Source organism: Haliotis rubra, unplaced genomic scaffold, assembly GCF_003918875.1.
Source record: "Haliotis rubra isolate DU_JTF1 unplaced genomic scaffold, ASM391887v1 Scf9, whole genome shotgun sequence".
Classification (NCBI taxonomy): Eukaryota; Metazoa; Mollusca; class Gastropoda; order Lepetellida; family Haliotidae; genus Haliotis; species Haliotis rubra.
Window position 1 is genome coordinate 1,289,411 of NW_025767634.1, and position 17,620 is coordinate 1,307,030.

General features: G+C 38.9%; 1 protein-coding gene across 1 annotated transcript in view; it reads left to right on the forward strand.

Moving 5' to 3' along the window:
• Nucleotides 1–9,154, forward strand: part of LOC124263880 (ubiquitin carboxyl-terminal hydrolase 31-like) — a 44,228-nt gene extending 35,074 nt beyond the window's left edge. The window contains 7 exon segments of the mRNA XM_046698607.1: nt 75–155; nt 611–737; nt 1,457–1,579; nt 2,653–2,766; nt 2,769–2,874; nt 3,318–4,497; nt 4,876–9,154. Coding sequence (XP_046554563.1) covers nt 75–155; nt 611–737; nt 1,457–1,579; nt 2,653–2,766; nt 2,769–2,874; nt 3,318–3,823 — 1,057 coding nt within the window. The 3' untranslated portion in view covers nt 3,824–4,497; nt 4,876–9,154.
• The last annotated feature ends 8,466 nt before the right edge of the window (nt 9,155–17,620 follow it).

Below are 17,620 nucleotides of genomic sequence, written 5' to 3' on the forward strand. Positions count from 1 at the left end.
GTTACTTTCATGTCTTGGAAGACAGAAATGTTTCTGAATCCAAAATATTCATGAAATATTGTGATCCGTTTCAGAGTATTGACATACTATGGAGAAGACTATGGGCCTGTCCATGTCAAGTTGATGGCTGAATGGGACACACAGATTAAAGAGGCGTACGTCTTCTTCATTACAGTTGTAGTGACATGATGAAATGAAGTCATCGTCACATCTTGTAAAATGATAAGCATATAAACACCTTCACTATGGTTGAAAATGTTTAAGAGTCATTTGTGAAATTAGCCAGCCAAAGAGTTAGTGTTTTGGAAAATCTGTTTCATCCACCTTGATAGTTTGGTTGTGACAGAACAACACCAAGCTAAATTGCAGCAGTTGTTCGTGTGAGCCAGTTGAGCTCTGTAGCTATTGTTGATTTTCAAACATTCCTTTGCATGTATTAACACAAGACTGATATTGCTTCTTCAATATATAGTTGATTAGTCACATGTGTGTCTGATTTGGTAATGGCAGCTGGGGAATGCTGCTGTTTGAAATGTGTAAAAGTGTAACTTTGAGAATTTAAGAAACAGCTGTGTAGTTTTTTTTTGCAGCACTTGATTGTGTCTTGCAGGTTTGTTGTGGACGATGATGATAACATTGATGAACACCCATCAGTCCACCACCTCCGTATCTCACAGCACCTGAGTCCGACAGCATCACTAGACGAGTGCTTCAAACTCTACACACAGGAGGAGAAGGTCAGTTAAACATGCAAAACATTAGCTTGTGAAGATACAGTGTCTGCTAGCTAAGGTCAAAGATAGAATATATATTCTAATTATTTGCGACAATTGTTCTTTAACTCGTCCTAAGTAGCTTCTAAAATGACTGGGGCGGTGGGGTACCCTGGTGGTTAAAGCGTTCGCTCGTCACGCCGATGACCCGGGGTTCGATTGCCTACATGGGTACAATGTGTGTAGCCCATTTTTGGTGTCCACCGCCCTGATATTGCTGGAATATTGCAAAACGCGGTGTAAAACCATACTCACTCACTCACTCTAAAATGACTACTATGTATGAATGCTCCTTGCATTATTGACCACTGATGTGTAACTCATGTGAGTGTGTTACCAAATTTAAATGTTCAGGTGTCTGTATAGTTCAGTTATAATATTGTTGCTCATAGTGTGAACTACTCGACACAAACAAGTGTCACCTTGCTAATAAGGTCAGCCTGTGAGTTTGAATCCAAGATAGTAATTACTATGCTGCTGATCTATCTAAAGGAGACTTTCATCAAGTATTACTTTGACACGCAAATGTGGGTGTCAACCAAAGTATAAATATAGCGCTGCATCTGCTGTCAATCTAAGTCAAATGGAAGAACCGAACATTTGACAGTGATGACAGTGCTTTGGAAATATATTTACTGAATTAAACCTTCTAGTCTGTGATGATGAAAGACTTTTTATTTCAGTTGAGTGGTGACGATGCCTGGCTTTGTCCCCACTGTAAGAAGCAGCAACAGGGCACCATCAAGACCCTGGGTCTGTGGTCATTGCCGGATGTTCTAGTCATACACCTGAAGAGGTTCAAACAGGTGAGCTGTCAAGATGACCACAATTTAGAGATGGAAAGATCATTTTCACCTGTGAAGCCTGCTGAGTTGATACCAAAGGCAATACAGTCAAAGATAATTGCAATACACTTGAAGGGTGACATTCCATGAAGACTAACTACTTGATTCTGATAGGTCAATCGGAGGTTTCAAATCACAAAAAACACCTCTGATTGTTAGAGCTGGTTTCATCACTTTCAGAACACAGACCACTTATTTCAAATTCTAAACTTTCAGATACATACACATCACTTTCTCATGAAGCAGCTTATGCTAGGAATTCCTAGTCTGTTGATCTCGAGTCTGCCTCTTCCCAGCAGACATTAACACATCAGCTTAAAACACATTTAAAAACTTTCCTGAACTTCAGATCTATGTCACTGTCTGTACATTTTGACGATGTCAGGCTCATCATTATTTTCATTTAATAGTCCTCTTGCTATATGAACATATACGATTGTGGAGTTTAGCTAAGAGTCCTGTTATTGTTCTTGATATTTATTGCAAAATGCTTCTTTCTGAATTAGTGTTGTAGGCAAATAATTATTTACACACATATACACACTAGATGTCCAATTCCCGGTTGTGTTGAACTCATTTTAGGGTCCCCAAAAGCCCTAATAACCCACAACTATGTGTATGCACTTATTCATGTGGCCAACGCTGGTCATTTACCAACAGATTCGGGGGTTCTTTTAAGTGCACAGGGTTGTGTACTGTACACTAGGGGTTGTGACACCACTGAAAGATTCTGCACACAAAGTCTGCTCCAAGGCTTTTAAACCTGGTCACAGGTGGGTTGGATCCTGGCACCTTATGCTCGCTGGATCATTAGCCTGGCACCTTAGACAGCTCGCCCACCATGCCCCTGATAATTATATACAATTATATGTTACAATATGCAGAGTGGAAACCACATACAATATTCTGAGTAGGTGTGTTGTACATTCTGGGCAGAAAACATGATAATCAGCCTCAGCTCATGGACTGTTTGCCTTTAGAAGACTTTGTTATCAGCTTGTGGCTTATTGGAGTGTTATGTCTGATGTTTCCAGGTGGGCATGAGAAGGAACAAGCTGAACACCTTGGTGAACTTCCCTGTTAGTGACCTGAACATGACTGAACATGTGGTCCAGAGGGACGACGTGCAGAACGGTCACCCAGGACACAGACTGACCAATGGCAAGGACAGCACAGGAGGCGGGATGATGACATGCTTTATGATCTGTTTGCTGTATGTAATCACTATGGCAACATGAATGGTGGCCATTATACAGGTATGGACATATATTAAAAGAGGATTGTGCGTTGTCTTGTATGATAATCCATAATCAGTTGGACAGAACTGCCAGACATGATTTAGCAGTTTGATTTGTTATGCTCTATAATGTTTCATTTGGAGAACTGTTGTGTGCATTTTTACAATTGCAATGAATTTGAAAATTGGTGCTATTGCTATTGTTGTTTCCCAGAGAATGGGCTTATTGATTAACGTAATTCTACTGTGCCATGGTAATGGTGTTAACTATTATCTTCTGCTGTTACTGTATGCCATATTATATATCCTGCTGGGATTGTATTGTGAATTTGGAAGTCGATCACACAATTGCTTTGGTGCAGTTCACATCACTCCATTGATTTGTTTGATAAAACGTGCCAAATTAATGTACAAATTGTAATACACCATTCACTCACTCTGTCTGCCTTTGTTTATTTGCAGCGTATTGTAAGAACCCTATTGATGGTCAGTGGCATGAATATGATGACACAAGGGTGAAGGACATGTCCCAGTCACAAGTAACATCCAAAGCAGCCTACCTGCTGTTCTACCAACGACGCAGTCTCTCCAAGTGCTGCAATCAGAACTTACACACTGGCAAACACTGGATCTTCCGTATGTACGCCAACAACAACAATAACAATAACAATAACCATGTTCCCCCCAGCCCTTCCAGTCCTACCAGTGCAAAGTCGGTACACTTCGACACCTCCTCACCCCAGCAGATCCCACGTCAGTCCCAACCCATGACGCCAAACACGTTGAGACGGGAAATGGGAGAGCATCCCATCAAACCTATCCTGCGACCTCTCACACCTCAGCCGCCACGAAGACAGAACTACAGCCCACAGGAAGTAGATTATTATGACCACAGTCCAACGTCACGAGGAAGGGAGGTAACTCAGGAGTTCCGAGTTGCGAGCTCCACTTGTTCGGCAACACTCTGAACCTGAGGCTCATAAGGGGATGGGTGCATGTTTCAGTTTAAATAGGAATTCTGGACACAGTGGTGATGTGTACGGTGTCAAATCTCCTCAGTTGACTGAGAAGCACAGCCATTCCTCAAACCTTTTGAACGGACATGATCATGAGAGTGGTACATTCAGGAGGAGCCACAGACCACAGGAAAGGACAAGGCCTAATGTCAGTCATGATGCCAACAGCCACCGACCTCCACGCCCTCCAACAGACTCATATTCTTCACGTGATTCCACAGACAGTTCAAATCATACTTCCCATACAACAAGTGACAGTTCTTCTCACCCTGTGAGAGCAGTGAATGGCTCGGGGTACCTATCCTCGCCAAATGAAAGCCCAAGCCATACATCAAGAGCTTCGTCAGATCTTAGACAACGACGCAGCTCCAGTGAAGGGCCTGTGGTGGTGTCTCATGCGACCCAAGACAAGATGTCCGTCATGGTGGCAGAGTCAAAACAGATTGTGCCTCCAAGTCCTGTTATGGCTGCTCCATTGCCCAGTGGATCAAGAGCCCTGGAGGAGAGGAGAATATTGGAGGAGAGGAGGTCATCTGAAGAGAGGAGAGTGTCTGAGGAGAAAAGGGCATCAGAGGAGAGGAGCTTTGTGCATCGAGACATAAACACCATTGACACTCGGACATCAGGTATGTCAGTCCTGGTATCAGACATAGTTCATTCAATTAGTATCATTAGTATCATTTCAATTAGCTGTGTAGAGCTCACTTCTTCAATTGCTGAGTTTGAAGAGTGATGTCCTTATATTACTTGCCACAAACTTTAATTCAGAGTTTCTTTGCAAAGATGTTTACTTCATGCTCATGTTTATATAAGGTTTAGTGGTTACCCACTGTTGAAATATGAAAGCTTATGTTTTGTGGATGTAACATCAATGTAAGATTCTTTTGTAATTTGATTACTGATATGTAGGATAAAAGTATGATTTTCTTTGAATCTTATTTTTTATTGTTACAATGTTAACTGTTAGAAATCATTTGAATCACACCTTGAAATTATGTTCAAAGGTTCTGCACGGAATTCTGAAGACAGAGACATTCCTGAGAAGTATGCTACAATTGGTCGTGACATTCAGATGAGAATTGATGCTCTCATGGATCAAACACGCAACATACAACGCCCCCAGACAGACAATAACATGAACACATATTCCAGACCGCCCCGACCCCATACTGTCCAGCGACGGCAAATCGATGGCTACGCGATGGAGCCACGTGATCGGGATAACATGTCGATCTCTAGTCTCAGTCAGAGGCAGAGTCGCAGTCCTCAAATATTGATGCAAGAGACACTATGTCAGTGAAAAGCTTTGGGGACCAGGTTTACAACGGCTATGGCCGACGAGATTCCAGTCGAGGCCCAGTGCGGTATCGACCACACATACACAAAGGACACATGCATGCACAGATGCAGGCAAGACGCAGTATTGAAGTGCCAGCTCCTTGTTTGAAAGAATCTTCTGTATAATGGACGCGTACAGTGGCATGCTCACCCTTTGTGAAGTCACAAATCCTTGTTGAGAATTTCTGTGTTTATTGTAGGGGTTGTCATGAACTGTTGAAGACTGATGCCAGTATTGGAACACATTAATGGAATAACATAGAATCTGTTTGTTGTGTTGCATAGCTTGGATCTATGGCTGGTTGTTTACCATTAATTGATATGTTTAGTGCTATACTCCTACTGAGGAAGATGTTGTGGTGTCTTGTTAATGATACAGGACAGTTGCACTGCTGATGTCATTGTAACTCCGAAGGTAACCCTGGCTTTAAGGGTTTGTGGTAGTGTGAAGTAGACAGTCCCTGAAAGAGATTATAGCGTGAAATTTGGGACTCCTTGACCTATAGTGCTGTAGTTTTGTACTTTGCTGTGATGTCAGGTTAAATAGGATGTGTATCTGTTTGACATGGTCCACCAGCATAGCTTGTGTGCCATGTTTGTTCATGAAGGAAACTGAAAAGGGATGACTGTTCGCGAATCAATGATGATCACTTCAGAAACTAGTGTGGACTCCATGGGACTGCTACAGCCGAATCTGGAAAAGGACTTTGACCGTTATGTTCAAGGTTTTGTAACCTTAAAAAGATGCCATTTTTGTGTAGGTATTGTGTTGTGGAGATTCACGTGAAAGGTGTCTAGGACTAGATGTTTGTTTGACTTCTCACTTGTTAATGACATGACTTCACCACAACCATGTGTATATAACAGATCCCAGTAGCTGCACTGTACATAAACACAGCAGGCACATATCATGTAAATATGGACTCCATCTCCGGCATGGAATGGACGGCCTGATGTGTACAGACTAGAGGCATGCTCTACCTTACTGTTACAGTAGATGTCAGAGTAGTCCATATCTTCATAACATTGTGTACAGTAATTTCCATTATTTGAAAATATAACTGTTCAGTGAATAGCTTTTTATATATATATATTGTTGCTGTATATTCTTACACATGCTACTCAGTGACAACAAATACCAGTGGGTGTGACTCTGTGATTGAGTGAATAGAGATGCTGTCCCATTGATGAGCTTCAGTATGCTTAATTCAAACAAGACTTTTTCAAGAACAGGGCCCAATTTCACAAAGCGATCTTACTGCTACGACTGTCGTAAGCAAATGTTAACGTATAGGAATTACGATCATCTTAGTGCTACAGTCGCTTTGGGGAACAGGATACAAGGCCTAAACTTTAGCAAACGACTTCCAAAACCTGTGCATTGTTCCTGTGAGGGGTCTTGATGTTGCAACTTGACTATAATCAGTTATCTCCCTTTCAGGAAATGCCATGATAATAATGCATGAATCCTTCCATTTGATTCTAAACTTTTTAAATGAAGATACTGATATCTTTCCTGCCCAGGTTTCCATGTACAGTATTACCTATGATCTTGTTTCATTTAAACTATTAACAAAGCATTGATTGGTTTTATTGGTGAGTCATAGAGTCACATCCAGGGGTATGATCCAAGTACAATGTGACACTCTTTTGTCCATACAGCAATGCAAGTGACCATACCTTGCCTTGTGCCATAGGTACACTACCACTCAGCGACAACGATTTACATAATCAGTGTTTGCAAATATACATCATCACAAAGTGTCAGTGTTGCTGTTCTATCTGGGATGAAAATACCATTAGTGTGAAAGGTCTTTGGCTAGGAAGAGAATTCAAATGTATCGGTTGAACCAATCTATCTTTGTTGAGTAGCTGAAGGATATACTGGATCTCTTTGTTTACCTTTTTGGAGATGTGTTAACTGGTTTAATGAAACAGTTGCACCTTTTTTATACTACTCAAAAGAAATTAAGAACCAGCCGATTAGTTTGATTCTAAACTTTTTGTCATTCAACTAATTTTCTGGTAAACATCTCTTTGTGTAGCTATGGCATGAGACATTAGAATTTTTTAGCAGTCATATTCTGGCTCATAAATCCTTTTTCATGTCAGACTTATCCCAAAATGGGTACGGATTGTTGTATGGGGAACTGTACATTAGCTCCTTGAATTATCCTATTTAGCTAGTACTTGTTAGGATGTTTGTTACATTGAATTTGGAAATAATCAAAAATGTCATTGGTCAGTTTCACCATTTTCTTTTTACCTCTATAAAGCTATTGTTAAGTGAATGTGGTTGAGTGGACATGTTTTCACTAGGGCTGAAATGATTCGGTTCGATTCATCAAATCTGACACCTTAGTTTCGATTTTCGATAACCATTATCACTATTTCGATTCAATATTTGAATATCTATTTAAATTATTTCCAAACAGCGCGAATGTAATTTTGACTCCAACTCGAGCAGTTTCAAGAGCTGAAATCTGGCGATACGTGATTGGTTAAGCCAGGCTAATTATCCAGTGAGAATTGTTAGTAGACATCGCCAAGTTGACAGTGGATTTGATGGTGAAGAGCCGACTTTGAGAGTTAAATGAAATCAGATATTTTTACTTGAATGAAGAATCGAATTGAAAATGATCGAATCGAGGGTCCAATGTCGAAAATCGAATAGAATTGAGGTCTGGATGAATCATTGCAGCCCTAGTTTCCACTTTTTTCAGTTCCTGTTGATGATGCATATATGTGTGAGGACCAGTTATATGTGAATGATGTTTGCTACTGTATGTGAAAGAAGGCTTCGACTGAATATTGTACAGCCAGTTCTTTCTGCAACACTATTGTGTTCATTATCATTATAATTCCATCTCATAAATTACCCGGTGAAATATATGATGAATTATATTTCTAGATATATCCTATATCTAAAATATGATTTTGAGAACCTTTGAAAAATTTATATATTATGGTTTGCTGTTTAATAAGTATTCTACATCATGAATGAAAGACATGTAGTTGCAATTGAAATTATTACGTCAGACATTTTTTAATCAGTTATTAGTCTGTGTGCATATTTTGTTTAGTTTTAGTGGTTCTTTTTTTGTAGATTATTGTGTACAGAATAGCTGTAAATAGTTGTGAAATGATTTTGGCAGCTAGCACTCAAAGTGACTCTTGAATTGTCTTTTTCAAGTACACATGTAATTTAATTTCTTTTCACCCTTACTGATGCTATCATATCGTTTGTTCAGAATTCATATCCAAAAAAGAATCTTTCAATTGAGAAATTTTCATTTGCAATAAACAGGACAAAGATAGCATTTTGGATCACGAAAAGAAATAATGATAATAAAGCTTTTGAGATGGTCCCTGAAGTTAGGTTCCCTCCATTTGTCCATGACATTTTTGTGAGAGTGACATTAACATGACTGAAATGGCATTTGTTCTTGCACTATGTATAATCTAGCAGATGAAATGTAGACTTGTCCATTTGGCGGTGTGTATCGTGAATAACCTCATAAATCTTTACTGATTTAGTCACTCATTTTAACCCAATCTCAGCATTAATCTTTAAACAGCTAATCCACATTTTGTTAGATGCCAAGCATATAGTTACCCTCTGTTAATGTGGTCAGTTTGGGAATTGCCAGATGCTAATGTACATGACTGATGGATAATATGTTCTTGTCAACAGTCTTTCTTCCAGTTAATGTTCAGTTAGTGGTGAGGTGCTTGATGTCTAGTGCACAGTACTGTAATTTTGCCCAATATTTCTGTATATTCAGTATTCTAGGTATACATTGATTCCAGGTGGTATTGCTATTCCTATTACAGAAGTGAGAACATTCCGCAGCGTCCTGCAGTATTGCCACACTAACCGCAGTATGGCACACCCAGCACCAGCTGTCATCCATGACATACCCAGTACAGCCATTAATGGCCTGGGTGCCGTTGTACAAAACAACCTTAGCGTTAAGACTACCTTAAGTCTATGTTAAGGTATGGGAGTTACGGTCACCTTAGCGCTAAGATCGCTTTGTACAACGGCACCCTGGCCCCGATTTCTCGAAATAAACTTAAGTTTTTACTCAAATTTCAAACTGAGTTTGACAATTTGAAACAGCTGAATTTTTTACTCAAATGCATTTTTTTAAATATAAAGCCCAAATAACTTAAGTAATCTAGCCACCAAACTCAAATTATCTACTAACTTTGAGTTTAATATTGATTTCAGTTCATTCTGGGAAATGCATTATCCAGCGTTTTCTCAAATTTGAGTATAAACTCTAACTTAAGTCAAAACTTAGACTTACGTTTGTTTCGAGAAATCAGGACCTGAAGAAACTAGAAATTTACAATCACTTCAATAAAGTTATTAACAAGTTTTAAACTTTAGTCAGTGATCAACAGACAAAAAGACTTTTTTATTAAGAATTGTCAGTTGGTTGAAATAAGGAATAATGAAAAAGAGTGAGCTGAAATTCCAAGTCATAGGGTTGCTTTGCTTCCAATATTTTTCTTTGCCTAACTTTAAAGTATTTTCAGCTAAGTCGACTTCTGCGTTCCAGTAGCCCTTTGAAAATAGTACTGCAGACATTAGATTTATGTTCAAATGCTGAAATGTATTGTGATTAAGTTGTCAGGTGTAATTCTATGTTGGGAAATACACTGTTTCTGTCACTGGTGCAAATTATTGATAAGTAACATGGACAAGTAGAGGAACACAAGTTTTCCTTTGAAATTGAAATTAATGCAATGAGCTGTCAACCAAGACAGGTGATTTTCTAAAATTCTAAGTGTTGGAACTAGCTTGTTGATCATGCTGGCAGCTGGTTTGAATTCATTATTATTTGTTGTGATCTTCATTTGGGTCAATGGGTTTCAGCAGAATGGTAAACTATGACTTATAGCTCTTGTTTTTCTCCCACACAACTGAATTACCCACTTCTCTTTATGTAGGATTTGTGTTGAAAAGGAAAATTAATGGAAGATAGTTGTTGAACAGAACCTAGTGTATGGGGGGAAAGGGTCATGGCTTCACTAGACCTTATTGAACTAGAAGCAATCCTTGAAAGCTGTTACAAACATTACTTTCTTTACATGCTTGTGTGTTTTCTGAAGCATAAAGTTCTTCAATTTTTAACTGTTTGTGATATTTTACTAAGAAATAACCAAAGTGTATGGTTTAATATATTACCATTTTGTGTCCATAACATTCCACATTTTATGTACATGTGCAATTGCTGTTTATGTTTAGTTTGTAGTGATGGTGTCAAGACCTACACTGTGCTGCTTCATGTTGTTATGTCGTTTGTCACTATTTATTTTGTTTCAAGTTTGCATATTCTTCCAGTTTCATTCATCAATTTAAAGTGCTGACATTTTGGTTGTTTTTGTATATTATGAAAATCAAATGCAATTGATAGTAATATGACATATCTGCAGGCCATATGCTGCAGCCTTAGTGATGCTCACTGTTGATGACAATATCATATATGTTTGTACGAATGCTTGTTTGAATCATATAGCTTAAAAGTGGCTGTAGTCACCGTTTCAATGCTTGCCTCAGATATGGATTTCACATACCGGTATCTATATTGTCTCGTTCTAGTGCCACCGATAATTACCCTCAAATTACCTGTATCACCTTTATCCAAGGTGAATTTTGATTTGGTATCCAATTTACTGCACTATGAAGCTAGTTTGATAAGGTTGCCCTGAATCGGCAGTTTGTTTGAAGGTGTTATTGGGACATGGTAGAGAGTAAATTATATAACATATAACTGTTTTATTTTTTCACTTGTAAACATAGACATTGCTCTTGACTTTTCTCAGGATTATTTCTCAATGATTAATGTCTCAGAAACCTTTAATATGAAGTTTTCCAAACCTACTTTTTCACTCCTTTTTCTTCTTTGTCTCTCTTATTTTCTTATGGAACTGAAAAGAGAATAATCAAACAATTGTTACTTTATACATTGTGGTTGGTTCATTTTTGTTTTGGAACTGATATTTCATGAAATACATTGTGATTATTACCATAGAATGATTTTATTACTTTAGTAATCATTGATATCTTAGGAGGAATTCCTCAAGCACGGATTGAAATGTCCTGTAGTCTGAAGGCTGGTTCCTAGGCAGGCATTTCTATTTCATCCTCTGCTTCTGACACCAGGCAGTTCCACGTTGAACTGTGATTGCTTGTATAGTTGGACCTCTATCATGCCCTTTTATGTAAAACCCCATTATCTCAATGTTCAAGACCCAAGGGATAATGGCCTAGGAGAGACAACGACAACAGCTGATGTTCAGGAAATATCTGTCTTTCCCTAGTAAAGCCGACAGAACTTAATCACTGGGCATGCTTTCAGTCAAAAATTAGAATGGCACATTACATATGTGTATGACTGATTTGTTCCTCTTATTTTCAAATCTGAAAACAAAATTTATTACTATTTTTTGTGGTATTTCATGTGTTAATCAATGCATAATCTCTATAGTTAACTAAGCTATCTTTCTGTTGTGTATAATTTTTATGCAGATAACCTTGATCAGTGATGTTTTGTCAAGAGGTGTTGCTAGGCACAAATTTACCATTTGGGATCAGAGGACGAGATAGTGTGATGGGTGTGGTCACACCCACAAATTGACAGTGTTTGACTTGATCTCATATTCAAGTGTAAATTTGTTGTGGAGTAAGTTAATGGTTTCTGAAATGTCTAAAAAGTAAACAATCTCTTAGTTTTGCTCATTGCTTTATCACAAAAACTATTCCATTTTCTATCAGCATTATTTAACTTGTGGTTATTGAGTATACTACAATGTATAACGATGTTAAATGTGTAACTCAACAAGCTAAGGTAGTTTTCAATGCAATAATGTTCATGTGATTCATGTTCTTTTCAATATCATGTCTTTTTAGGACAAATAAATGTACATTTAAATATAAATTTTGCCATCATTAAGTTTCCTTGTTAACAGTATGTAAAATAAAATAATTAAAAAATATATAGTTGTGTTGGGTTGTGCATGGGTTAATAGAATTTGTGCAGAAGTGTCCTAACTGGGTTCTGGATGGGTTTCCAGTCCTTGCCATCCCAAGCTTCTGCCAGTGGTCTTCATTGAGGGGCGGTGGGGTAGCCTAGTGGTTAAAGCGTTGGCTCGTCACGCCGTAGACCCGGGTTCGATTCCCCACATGGGCACAATGTGTTAAGCCCATTTCTGGTGTCCCCCGCCGTGATATTGCTGGAATATTGCTAAAAGCAGCGTAAAACTAAACTCAGTCAGTCAGTGGTCTTCATTGAAATTTCAGTAAGAGGCAACTAACAAGATCGGGTGGTCAGACTCACTGACTTGGATGACATGTCACACATATCCCAATTGTGTACATCGATGCTTATGCTGTTTATCACTGGATTGAGGGGCTCAAACTCAAGTATTCACATACTGCCGCCATAAAGCTGAATTTAGCTGAAGCTTTAAAAAACAAACAAGCAAACAAAAAAAACCCATTAAATTCCACAGGTTGGTAGGTACCCGCATATCACTGTGTGATGTGATACTGATGCATGTCATTCTTCATCAGGTAATGAAATGAGGCCAGGTATAATGCCAGAAAGTCAAATGAACTGGTACTGAAACAAGAGTGATGGTAGCAAGACTATGAAATACTGCTAAAGCAAGCTCACTGGCCATAGTACTTTACTTTCCATCTTGCAGGAACCAGGCTCGATTTGTTAGTTAATAATATTCAGGGGCGGATACAGCTTTTCAAGAAAGAGGGGTGTGGGGGTGCACATTTCATTTTCACCCACCCTTTGGATACGCCTATGACTATTGACTACACTGGGATAAGTGTCTGAATGTTTAAAAAACCTGAAATGACCTGGATGAGTGAGTTAGTTGAATTTGATGCTGCTTTCAGTAGTACATGTATTCCAGTTATGTCAGCACATGAAGTAACAATTATTCTGGTCTTATATCATTTTTTTTCATAAATATTTTTATTATCAGAATAATAGAAATGATGTCACTGAGAATGATGATTATAAATAAAACTTTGATAGTTTGGCTTTATCAACTTAGCAGTTAAATTTTGGCACAGTGAGTGAATGAGTATGGTTTTATGCCACTTTTAGCAACATTCCAGCAATTTGATGTCCAGGGACACCTGGACCCATATGATCAATCAAACCCATGGCAACGGTGTAGCCTAGTGGTTAAAGCGTTCACTTCTCACACCGAAGACCCGGGTTAAATTCCCCACATGGGTACAATGTGTGAAGCCCATTTTTGGTGTCCCCTGCAGTGATATTGCTGGAATATTGCTAAAAGCGGTGTAAACCTCACTCACTCACTTTGGCTTTGGTGTGATGAGTGAATGCTTTAACCAAGGTGATTTACCCTAAAAAGGCCCTGATTTTACAAGAAACTAATATAAAATCAAAATACCTTGCAATGACAATGGGTGTTAATCTCCATCACGAACAAATCCTTCCCAGTGCAGCAATGTAGCTAAGAGTTATCTCCCTCTGATGGTTGGTCCGACATTTGTCCAACCTGGTGTGTATTCAACTACTTATTATCCCCCGCCGCGCATTTAGCGCTAAGCAGGGGATATAGTATTAGGCTCCGTCCGTCCGTCCAACGGAACGAATCGGAATATCTTAAGAACCGTTGGCTTTCACATTTGGTACCTAGGTTCATCACAGTATAAGTATAAGAAAGGTCCCAGTCAGGTTTGGTGACCTTCACCTTTTCAAGGTCACAAGGGGACTTAACGTTTTACTCTTGTCAGCGAGATATCTCAAGAACCGTTCACTAGATTTTCTTCATATTCAACACCAAGCTTTATCTAGGGAAGGCGCAGGGCCCAGTCAAATTTGGTGACCTTCACATAATTTTCAAGGTCATGGTGACACTTTGACGATTTCAGCATGTTAACCTGCATGTTAAGCTATCTTAAGAACCGTTCACTGGATTTTCTTCATATTCAACACCAAGCTTTGTCTAGGGAAGGCGCAGGGCCCAGTCTATTTTGGTGACCCTCACATAATTTTCAAGGTCATGGTGACACTTTGAAGATTTAAGCATATTAACCTGCATGTTATGCTTGTCAGCGAGATACCTCAAGAACCATTCACTGGATTTTCTTCATATTTGACATCAAGCTTTATCCAGGGAAGGCGCAGGGCCCTGTCGATTTTGGTGACCTTCACTTAATTTTCAAGGTCACAACGACACTTTGAAGATTTCAGTATGTTAAATTGCATGTAAGGAAAGTCAGCAAAATATCGCCAAAAAACATTCACTGGATTGTTTTCATATTTGACACCAAGCTTCATCTAATGAAGGCACAGGGCCCAGTCTATTTTGGTGACCTTCACATAATTTTCAAGGTCACTGCGACACTTTGAAGATTTCAGCATGTTAACCTGAATTCACTGGATTTTCTTCATAGACTTTCAAGACTTCCCTTGAATGTTTTTCAATAAGCAATTTCTTTAGTACCATTTTTGCACATTTTTATACACTATGACATTCATGTCAAAGTCAAAGTCAGTCTTGAAAATATTTGTGGGCTTGAACAACTAAAGAGAAGATATCAAGAGAGGTTGACTGGTCATGTTTTTGTTGACATTTAACTTCATCTAAAACTTTCATTACTTTTTAAGTTTGTTTAATTTGCGGCGGGGGATTATGTCACCTTAGTGACAATGCTTGTGTTTGATATGTGTTTCTATAGTTCCTTAAAATCATTGATTGGGCCTTAAAAAGACCCTAAAAAGGGCTTAGATGTAATGGCTGATAAAATGCATAAACCCTGTTAACAACTTGGCTTCCCCACTGTTCTGGTACTGAATGCGGTCCGTGGGACTGGAACTGTACAGTCCATGAGGTGAGGTGAGGTGAAATTGGGTTTTACGTCGTGCTTGAGAATATTTCGCTCATATGACGACGTGCATGCGAGTGTATGTGTATGTGTATGTGTGGCTGCTTGTACTAGCCCAGACTGAAGCTGGTTTTATAGTGCTAGCCCACTGAGATACCATGCCGCAGTGAAGCATGAATACCCCACTCAGACACAGTATACTGACTCCGAGCCGACCAGTCCTTGTTGTACCCATTAATGCCGAGCGCCAGGCAGGGACCAACAAGTACCATATTTTAACGTCTTTTGGTATGACGCGGTCGGGGATCGAACCCGCGACCTTCCGCTCTCCGGGCGGACGCTCTAACCACTACACCACGGAGGCGGTTGTACAATGCATGAAGAAACAAAGGTGCATCCTGTAGTACTATTTTACTGTCCATCCACAGAGCAACAAACAAGTTCACACGTTGATCACATCTTTATTTGTTGCAAAAAAATACTGCAAAACAAAAGAATCTTTGCTACATTAAAGTTTGCTGCAAGAGCTAAAAATCTACATAAAATAATATTTGTATTGTACACCATATAACAAGAATTAAATAAAAAATATCAATAACAATTCTAAAATATCCAACATGAATGCTTGCAATAAAATAGACTAGCTGAATCTCTATACTGTAACATGAAGCATATCACAAAGTTTCAACAATGATTCCTAACATGCAAATACTCTGTAACTATGACACTGTGTTGAAGGACTGAACAACATCCTTTATGTAGTTGTAAAGCCCTAAGTGATGACGGACGAACATTTACCACGCTGGTGAAACCTATGAACATAGGTATGGTGATCATATACCTTGATACATAATCCTGACGAACCAGAACTTCAACTAAATATCATCAGGTTAGCTGAAACCCACTTTGTGAAATCCATGAACATAGGTATGGTGATCATATACCTTGATACATAATCCTGACGATCCAGAACTTCAACCAAGTATCATTGGTCTCAATTCTGCACCATGAATTGTGGTGCCTGACATAACAATGACACCCATCCCTAGCTCCTAATTTTCAAAGACACACGTTCATTTACCACAGCAACTTCATACAGAATTCCCTGTTTAGATGAAAGAGCAATGCTTGCAATACAGTTATACCTTAAATAAATGTTTCATATGTCATATCTAAAGCACAGATTCTAGTATTTGTTTTGGGTTGAGTCCCATCTGGGATTTGAACCCACACTCGCAGAGAAAGGCACCTAATTGCCAGCACACAAAGTCTGTGATCTAACCCACTCAGCCGCCGCTAGTTCTGACAACTGGTAGTCTAGATCATTTACATTATCTGTCTGAAAGTGTAAATTGGTATTCAATTTTACCAGCTTTATAACAGTACATGGAGACAGCAATCACCAGTACACAGAATAAATACAATAGGTTTAAACAAAAGTCGCAACACATGTCATCACACCAGTGTAATGCTTGAAATGCCTACTGTATTATTTCTCCTTTCCATTTAAGAAATACAGCTTCAAGTTGATCCCGTGCGATACTATAAATAGATGTACAATCAAATTTCATGGTTGAAACAAGTGGCGACATCACCTGGGCTCAACTTACCTTGAAAAGTCTCATTTCTAATACATCTGAAGACCTCTCACAGCATAGGATTTCCATCCCCCTAGCTTAACACTAAGGAAAACAATTTACAACAAAAAGTTCAAACATGACAGTCTTCTGGCTTGATTAAATACAATGAATGCTCACTTGCATGAGGCTGTAATTTTGATTATAGATATATGCTCATGTTTACAATGGACACATTAACTGGTTGTTTATTTCTACATCATGAGAGACATGAAATTCTGTGCAAGGCTTGGTGGGGGTGGGTCAAGTGTACACAGTGGGCGAAATAGTTTCCAAATTTTGTTAGTCAGTCGGGCTAGCTATGCCTGAAAGTTACTAGCCCACAAAATAATTAATTGCCCGAAATTTGAATGTAGACACAGGTTTCATCATTAAGCTGCTAATATGATGAACGTTTTTATCAGGCCATAATCTTGCATGATTTAAAAGTGTATTATAGCTTAACAAGTCAGAGAGACTGATATATTTACAAAATGACCCCATGAAAATACACTCAGCCAGTCAGGCCAGTGACTGTGGATATTTACTGGCCTGACTGGATTTTTACTAGCCACGGGCTAGCGGGCCAGTGGCTATTTCGCACAGTGAGTGTAGATATCATGACAGTATGGTGGAAGTCACACTGGACAATCATGATTGTGCCAAATGATTGTGTCTGCCAACATCAGAGCATCATCATTTTCTTTTAAATAAGGGCAAGAGCTGAGGGATTGGCACTGTCACAATAGACGTATCATGGATGATATGGGATACCTTTCAACAGCTACTTTTATCACAGCTTGTAAAATGTCACTAAAGCAACAAGCAATGCATATTGTACACAATAAGAATCATGGATGCATATGATCACTACCATTAGGATAAACTTGGAGCAGAAGATCC